Source organism: Protopterus annectens, chromosome 1.part2, assembly GCF_019279795.1.
Source record: "Protopterus annectens isolate FY-2018-M chromosome 1.part2, PAN1.0, whole genome shotgun sequence".
In the NCBI taxonomy this organism is placed as follows: domain Eukaryota; kingdom Metazoa; phylum Chordata; order Ceratodontiformes; family Protopteridae; genus Protopterus; species Protopterus annectens.
The window spans coordinates 1218640958-1218650448 of record NC_056727.1 but is presented as its reverse complement, the minus strand read 5'-3'; the positions used below and the strand labels follow the sequence as shown (position 1 = coordinate 1218650448).

Genomic DNA, 9491 nt, shown 5'->3' with positions numbered 1-9491 from the left:
GTAATGACTGCAACAGTGAAACACGAAGATCATCTAAGAAAATTTAGGAATAACAGAATTCAGAAAGGTGTAAGCTACCTTTCCTGCCACAGGAGTGTAGACCACAAACCTTCCTTATGTAAGATAACTAGTTTAAAGCCCATGTGTTTAAAGCAAAACTAAGAGGCTTAGAATAACATTTACAATATAATCAAGCTACTAACAAGCAGTAATAAATGCAGCAGATTAAATGCAACTGAACATTTCAAGAATGTGCAGTAAGAAGCTAAATAAAGTAGGAAGAAGCACAAATACATTAAAAGCAGCTAAATATAGTGTATTTTTTAGTAAGTGGGAAGGGGGGAAAAAGAAGATACTTCAAGTTTAAGAGACTAAGGGGAGGGTCTTCCCAGCTGATCTCTTAGTGCTCAGTAGAATGAGCTGATAAAATGGGACTTGGAGGAATGTCCAAAATCAGATTTATAGCAGGGGCAGGGAACTCAAAAGCCACCATTCATATTTCCACTGTAGTTAAACAATCTGTCCTAGTTAATTTCCAGTGATATATCTACAAAATTGAAATAGATAATCTCACCACTGTACTCTTTCCTTATCAAACCCATTACTGAATACAGTGCCTCCTTTGGTTATGTACAATCCAAGTATATTGCTCAATTGGAAAGGCCCCAATGACTTTTAACCAAAAAAATGTAAAGGTCTTAAATCCTCCAACTATCCTAATACATTAGCACAACTCTTCCTATAATCATTAGCTTACTGGTTGCTGTGATGTGACCTGTGTCTTGCTTAAGAGCCAAGAAAGACCCATTTTGATTTGACTATGTATTTCTTTACAGAACCAATGGTTCAACAAATACCTGTACTAGAGAGCTAAATGTACACCAATAAATAAAACGTGACTCACTGTACTCCATGTACTCCCAGTCTATGGAATGACTCACCACTACAAGTCAAGCAAAGTTCCACTTTGCCTACCCATTAAGGCTAGGCTTGACAACTGGATAGGTAGACACAAATTTACACCATGGTTATCATTTTGAGTTCTGCACAATTTGAGAGGGGATTACTATTAAGTGCTTGTAAAGGGTGGCAATCTCTACTTAAAGGTATATATGGCTAGGCATCTTATGGTTCATGTGATTGCTTGCCTAGTATTATTTCTATGTTCCTAAGTGTTGACCTCAACTGAGGATATTATCAAGAGATAGAAGGCACATTTTCAGGAACTCCTAAACCTCAAGAACACTGAAAGAGCCATCCACTTTCCAGTGTGTGATGAAAAACCCAAACTGTGTGAAACTGGCAGCTGGTGGTTTGTGGAGAAGTTTAACAGATCTCAGTCAGTTCCTATGACTGAAGCACTCATAATTGAAAAATACATGTCCAGTTTCAAGGTGGGGATGGGATCCATGATTTGTGTTGCTAACATCTGCTAAGGAGTTCTGTCCTCCCGGCAGAAACCTTGCCTGAAGTTAGTTGCAAGTCGAGGCCAGTTCCCATAAAATCATTGCTTGCTGCACAATGGTAAAGATGTGTTCCCCTTGTTTGTTGATGTACCACATGACAGTTGTGTCTTGAGAGGGCATCTTAGCACTGCTATGACATATTCCAAATGCTGTAGAAGGTCTTCCTTTCTTAGAGCCAGCAGTCACAGCAGTCAGGAGTCAAGTAGATTTGGATTTTTAGCCTGAAGTACCAAGTCTGAAGTAAGCTACAGAACCTTTGTGAATACTAGAATACTCATATAGCAGAAGGTTTGTGAATGAGAAGCACTGATAATGAGAATTTCTTCGAAAACGAAGATACTTCCTGCAAATTTAGTCTTTATAGGAACATGAAGGTAAGCTCTTCCTTGAGATCTAAAGTTACCCAGTGTTGTTTTTGCCCAGCAGAGGTAAAGCTGTTGTACGCCCAACATTTTGAACTTGGGAATGTCCAGATGGATAAATCTCCCCTCTTCCCCCTTCTTGGTGTTTTTAGAATTAGGCGAGAATAAATCCCTCTGGCCCTCCTGCCTGGGGCTGAATGGGGCTGAATGGCCCCTATAAAGAAAAAGCAAGAGATTTGTTTTATTCAAGCTCTGTAGAGGAGTAATGTCTGGCATGCCATGCCTGAGAGGAAAAAGGTATGGAAAAAAAACCTGTAACCGTGGTGAATGATATCCATCTGTCTGCTGCCGCCCTCCTTGAGGTGCTGAAAAGAGACAGCCGTCCCAGTCAAAGGCAGGGGTGCACTGAAGCTGAAAAGGCACTGACAGCTGAGAAGTCTAGTAAGACCTGCCCCTGGAAGGACTGCCCTCCTGCCTAGGGAAGAACCCTGAGCTCTAGACAAGTCCCGCCTAGAAAGGCCCCACCCTTGAGCTCTGACCAGTGCCTAGACTGGGAATCCCTTTCAGACTGCAAAATCCCTAAAGGTTGGCCACCAAATCCTAAAAAACTGTTAACTTTGGGAATAAACTCTGCACCTGTCCCACCAGACTTAGCCTACTCCTCCATTTTTTAAACCACTGCCAAAATACTTTCCAACAACACAAACACATCCTCAGTAGCCTCAGGAATCCTTTTAGCTAACTTTTGCTTCTAAATCTGGCGCCAGATCACGGCACCATAAGTGAACCAGCCTACACAGAACCCAACTCCAGGCTGCACCAACACTACACCCACACTGCAAATGTTTACAGGATGCAGCTTTCCCAAACCCATCCACATTACCAACCTTCCACTCACTCCCCTAATCTTCCAGAGCATCCACCTTACCCACCACAATTGTCAGATAATAATTGTTAAAGACATAGATAACTTATAAACTCATTTCAAACCTCATGGCTAAAGTGGAAGAAGTATACAGGATTCCCATCTATCCAAAAGCCTTGCCCGAGGATCAGGAGGAACCCTTAAAGGAGACACAGACCTTAGTTCAGTCCCTGGAGACCTGGAAAAAGCCTAGAGTCTGCCCTAGGAGTCTGTAAAAGATACTATGGCTTCAGGCAGCCTCCTATACCTATAGGCACCATAGGAAGCCTCTGCAAAGGCATCTTCATAGGAGGGAAGGATCTGCAAAAAAATCTTCTTCTACACAGAGAACAGAAACAAGGAATAGCTAAGTAAATTGCAAAATAAAAATCAGAAGCTCTTTCAAGAATCAGAGAAATCTTGACCTTCCCATTTAGAAATCTCCCCATGAAAATGAATGTAGAGTGAAAAGGAATGAAAATTGGTGAAGAGCAGAGAAGAAGGACATCAGAATCAGAATCAGAATCAGGGACGAAGACTCCAGAATCAGCTCTCAGCAATGAAAACTCACTCTCCGACTCAGGCTCCTCAACAGAAAAAACTCTTCCACTCTAGCATAGGAATCACATAGGGGTATAGAACCTCCTAATCATAGTAATCAAAACCTCTGCCAGCTCTTACATATAAAGACCAGGAGAAACCCCAAGTACCCCAAAACCCCCACCCAACTTGGCAAATCGCCCCTGCCTCTCCTCAAGGAGAGAGCACCACACTAGAAAGAGGGAAGAAGAAGGGAGAGAGAAGCCCCTCAGCCTCCCCTGCAACCCTGAGAGGGAACAGCATCCTGCCCTGTAAAGTCTCTCCCTCTCTCTCCTGCTCAAAGAAACTCCTGGCAGAACCTCTCCAGACTCTTTTTTCCACTGAGTTTTCTAAACCTTTCTGTCTTCCACTTTCCTTGCCAGGCGCTTGTCGCTTGCCCTTTTTGTCCAGCGCGAAGCGGCATACGACGTTTTTTTCTTCCATTACAACGCTCCCAAAACAAACTAGCACAGACCTCTTAATAATTCCAAGCGCTTGTTAAAAATCTAGCAAGAGTAGCATCAAAAAACTGCAGGCTTCAGGCCAGTACACACAATATACAAAGTATGGTAGGTAATAACGTATCTATTTCCCACAAAAACAAGAAAATATTTTCTTTTACAGTTATTCATTTTTCTGAGCAGAAAAAAAAAAATAAAAACAGAAAACCAAAAATATTCCCAACTTTTGGCTCGTCTGACTTGAAACTTTCAGAACTTTCTGACTTCAGAAACCGTACTCGCAAACTTGCAAAATTGTGGACCATGCGGGCAAAAGACTGAGGATATGACGCCGATGGATTAGTATGTTAGTTAGTACTGACGCATCGACGCCAGTCTAATGCGCGCCGGACCGATAGCCCAGCCATACTTTTCATTCGCACTGGGACAGCGGACTACCCAATAGTTAGGACTGCAGCAATGTGGAATGAAGAACATCATTAATTCCTTTGAGAAGGCAGTGTCGGAAGTAACTGAAGAGATTTACTCCATTTTTGTACATTAGAACATTGTGTCACTTAAACATTTTTTTCTGTAATAAAGCTGTGTGAGTGGATGAGGCTGAGCTGGAAACACAAAGTGCTGAATGCTGTTAGGGGTATTATTGTTAATATAATTTTACAATGTTGCATGGAAAATGGAGAAAGCACGTCTGGATTGACAATTTATAGTGGTGAGCCCCAGTTTCCAAAAGGATTCAGTAAAACTGCAAGAAAGACCAATCCAAGGCAGAGTTTTCACTGTGTAATACATTAAATCTCCTGCAGTGAAGGCCCATGGGATATATGTTTACTGGTGGCTAATATAGAGAGAAAACTCCTTTTAGGAAGGCTCTACATAGTTTATGAGATGCTAAGGAGGATGATACAAATCCTTGATGACAGGATGAAATGGCAGCTATGTGGCCAGATGGAGGAATAACTTAATTTTGAATAGAAACTGCTGAAAGAAAGAAGAAATCTGTGGCAACTGGGGATAAATAGGTATCTATTCCTTGCTTAGTTGAAACATTTCAACTGGCCATTAATATTGCTACTTAACCAAACAAGTTAACTGAATGTACTGGATACTATGATAATCAGAGTTTCCTTACAAACATGAATGCATATGAAAAACAAACAAACATTGTATACAGTTTTGACAGTTTATTTTTGGCAGCAGAAAAAAACACACCTGTAGTTTTAACCTCTCATTAAAGGACAACCATAGCCCAAAACTGGCTCCCAAATATGCAACAAAGTCTAGGATTTTTGTCTGGAAGTGTTTGCATAGGTATTTTTATACCCACAAATAATTTTTCCTCAGGTAGACTGCAAATGCTGAAGGTGTGACGGGGAAGAAAGAAGTAAATGGGAACATATTTTTGGGAGTAAAATGAGTTGGTAGACTTTAAAAAATCCCTGCAGACTACTCTGTCAGAAATACTTGGTGAGCAAATTGGTGTGACTAAGGAAATCATTTTTTGATCTGTGATACAGAATAAGAACTGCCTAGGCATAGTAAGGCCTTGCTGAGTTTAATTATGGTGGTTGCCCAAAAAAATTACTAGAAAATGGAAATCAAAGGCTAAACCAACCAGAACAAAATTAGCAAATATAGTAACACTGATCAAAAAAATGGAAGTGGGATCTTTAGAAATAGTAGGAGCAAATTACACAGAAGAAATGGGAAATGTGGGAACAATACATGCAGAATAATGTTTAGAAGGAATGATGTTCAATGGAAGGCAGGAACTGAATTAACTATGTAATGTTTGACAATGACAGTATAGAAGAGTGCATGTGATGTATAATATTTGCAATTGAAAATATGTCAAGGTGGTTTGTTTTCATTTATATAAATGTATGACTGCCTGTGTCATAAGTGATAATTCAATAAATATGTTCTTGTTTAGAAAAAAATGCCCCCAAACTGAAAAATATATATGCTTTGCATCATATCTCGATCTTTTCTGTAGCACTAATATTCCTGTTTCAATCTGTGTTCTTTCAGTGTACCTTCTAATTTACCCAAAAATGGCACGTTGCGGATGTTACTGATTAAGTTTAACAAAGTATTTTGCTAAAATTTATCACTGCAGCCTGCAACTATAGGTTAAATGCTGTTTACTATCATATTTGCGAACGTCATTTAGACGAACGTAACGATTTCCGACAAATATTGTCAGAAATCAAAACACCGAGCAACCAAAATATCGAATGGAGCATTTCAGCAATGTCGAATATCGACTTTGCTGAAATGCTCACATCTGCCCACAACTAACAATAACGTATGCAGGGGGCAAGCCCCCCTGCCCCCCACTTATATATACAAACTCTGAGATTGCACAGTGAGGGTAAGGGTACATTTCCCGATCCCTACTATAGTGCGATCTGCACCGCAATGTTGAAGCTGACAATAGCGGCTGTTCACTCATGTCAGCTTCGACATTGTGGTGATCGAACTCTCAGGTCGAGAAAATAATTTTTGCACATATTCGATCGTATAAATGACAATCGAATATGTGATAGTAAACCGTTAAATGCACGTCCATAAGCTAGCATTTTATTTATCATGACTGACTTTAAAATCCCAATTAAATCACTCCTGCCAACAAAACAATCTTACTTTTGTACAAACATCATTACTAAGTTCACTGCTTATGAAGCCAAATTAAGTAAACATAAAATCCTCACACGTTCCCATCTGTTCAGAAGTCTCAAGTTAGTTGGGTAAAACTTGCATATGCCTCATCTGCTCTCAGTGTACTAAAATTTTAATGTGACTTTATACATGAACTGTAAAATAATGCGAAGTCTTCTTTAGATATGGATTAGTATAGCTTGCAATAAATAATGTTCAGTGTAATTACTATGGTGATTAACTGCTAAATGATATAAGTGTTATGTGGTATATTTTATTGTTAGCTCATGCTAATTGCCTGTGAAAAGGTATGCAATGTGCAGCTTTCTCCCCTGGGGTTCCGCTGAAAAGGTACTTTGCCCATTCAGACTTTCCTGGTAATCAAAGGCTGACTGATATATATATATATATATATATATATATAGAGAGAGAGATAGACAGACAGATGGATAGAGATAGATAGATGCATACATTTCATAACATTTTCATCCAAGATATTTTGTTTCTTCTCTTCACAAACAGGCCATCTTTACCAAATTATCCTGCACGCAGAGAGAGAGAGAGAGATGCATTACATGAAAATTAATTCCAGAAGCTAATGGGAGAAACTTTTCTGTAGCCATCAGATTCTAATACAAAAAACAAACATGGCTGACATTTTCTTCAGTCTTTGGTCATCTTAGGTTAGACAGAAGGACTGATGAATCCTGTGGTACTGGGGTTCTAGACAGAGTGGAGAAAATGACAAGAATTTGTTTTAGGGTGCTTTACAAGAATGTCTTCCACCCCGGTGGAGGTTTACAAATGCTGTTGGCATTCTTATGTACAGAAAAGCCTATATTCAGCTGTTTCTTGACTTGGAAAACATCATCTTTAAAAAAATGCCTGTGAGGAATAACCCAAATGTCAACAAAAGCTTAATCATAGTAACACTGAGCCATTTTATTGAAGAACACTCTGAAGTGGAATTCATCATCATAGATGTCGATAAAACAAAGCTAACATAGTCTAGGACAGGGGTGGCTTTGTGGTAGTGTTGAGATCTTGCTTGCATACAGTAAGTTAAACACCTGGGAAATAACTGTCACTTCCGGTCATAATGGTTATCTATGTAGCATTAAAAACAAACTACTCTCAGTGTCAACCACAAGAAACAAACCGGTCAAAGCTGCAACCTGTTGAATCATAGATACAAACACTAAACACTACAGAATTGAAGAAAAAGGAAAAGCACAACAATGAAATGCTGCTAATTCCCAAAAGAAATGCAAATCACTTTGGCAGTGATTTCCTATAGAAAACAATCTGGGAGTTACTCATTGAGGAATACAACCTGAGACATTTGAATGCATCTTATTTACGCTCATCCAAATGTAAGTTAGCTAGTCATAACACTATGCAACTTGAAAGTATAAATGTTTATGTCTACATCACAGTAAAACCTGAAAACATGAATAAAATAAAACAAAATAAAATAAAACATATTTTTGATTCACTGTAGCCCACTAGTTTTCTAGAAGAATTATATTCAAAGAAAATTTTACTGAAAAACAAATTTTGGAGTTAACACTTTTAATATGATGCAAATGAAATATCAGACAGCTGTTCCCCTCTCCAAATTCTGCTTTATCTCTGCCGTGTATTTTCCGTAGAATCTTTCTGCCTTCTTGTTAAACTTAGCATTTCTTTCATTGATGTAGTCAATGTCGGAGTCATCATTGTACTTGCGTCTTCTACTGTACTTTGATCGTTTCTCAATCCTGAACAGACATACAGAAAATCAAGTTTTATTATTTTCACAGCATTCGTTAATCTTAAAAAAATGTGCAAGAAATCTACTGTGGCATATCAGAAGCACAAATCAAAAAAAAAAAAAAAAAAGAGTATGAGCTATTAAATTACCCTTTCCCCTTCAGATGTCTTAGTTTATATATACATACACTGTATACCATAAGGTATTCAAGTAGACAAAGGCCATGGGATCCAAAGCACAAAAGCTAATAGAACAAAACTAAAATGAATATCTTAGGAATCTTAAAATAAAATATTGCTTACCTGTATTGTTACTTCTGTGTTTCACGGTTTTCTCCCTTCTATATGATGCATTAATGTGAACTATCTGATATTAGTGTGTTTATCGAATCCTGAGGCAGGTGTTTAAAGCTATGTGACATTTTGAGAAAATGTACTTTATTTTCAGGATATAAAATAAATGATGAAAAGGCTAAAGCAACAGCTGTTAATTGTCTCCATCTACACAATCTATTTCAACATTTCCCATACTTATTATAATGAAACGGAGCGAAGCACTTGGGAATATCAATCAAGAAACACTCTTAAGCTGCAAAATAAACAGGAAGAAACCATGCAAGACCGTCAAAAGAATCAGGGAATCCCATCTTTGTTACAGCCACATATATGTTGTAATATTACTATATATATATATATATATATATATATATATATATATATATATATAATATATATATATTAGGGTTATTTTATATCACAGATGTCTGGGTATGGATAATCACAGATAAAGAATCCATAGAATTTATATGGAATGGGAAAAACCTAGAATTAAATGTGATAAATTAATGTTACACTGGGAAAGAGAGGGGATAGCCACGGCAGATTTTAAAGGTTACTTTGAAGCCACTCAAATAAGGTTACTGTACCTTATGCAAATAAGGGACTACAGGTCTAAATGGAAAATTAGCCAAAATTCAACAGAGAAGAGTAATCTGGAAAGAGAAAATTATACAGAACTATACATTTACAAAAAGCGTAAAATTACCTTAAAACTAAACAGTTAAGAATTGAAATATTCCCAAAAGGAAAAGGTACCACTAAAGGTCAAATTAGGAAAAAGGGGCAGGCAGTCTACACTTGGACTGAAACAGAAAAAATGAACCAAGATGTTGGGAACAACTTTTGAGAAGCGGTACTGTACTGGAATGGTGGGAAGCAGAGAACTATTTAATCTGACAGAGACTATTTACCATACTAAGGACTACTAGTTGAATACAGAGACTAAGGGAAAAAGGGGAGCTTGAAA

At 38.1% G+C, this 9491-nt stretch overlaps 1 protein-coding gene across 1 annotated transcript in view; it reads right to left on the bottom strand.

The window, feature by feature from the left end:
- Window positions 1-7354: 7354 nt before the first annotated feature.
- SYF2 (SYF2 pre-mRNA splicing factor) overlaps window positions 7355-9491 on the bottom strand; it is a 669776-nt gene continuing 667639 nt past the window's right edge. The window contains exon 7 of the mRNA XM_044060077.1: window positions 7355-8193. Coding sequence (XP_043916012.1) covers window positions 8028-8193 — 166 coding nt within the window. The 3' untranslated portion in view covers window positions 7355-8027. The remainder of the gene's footprint in view (window positions 8194-9491) is intronic.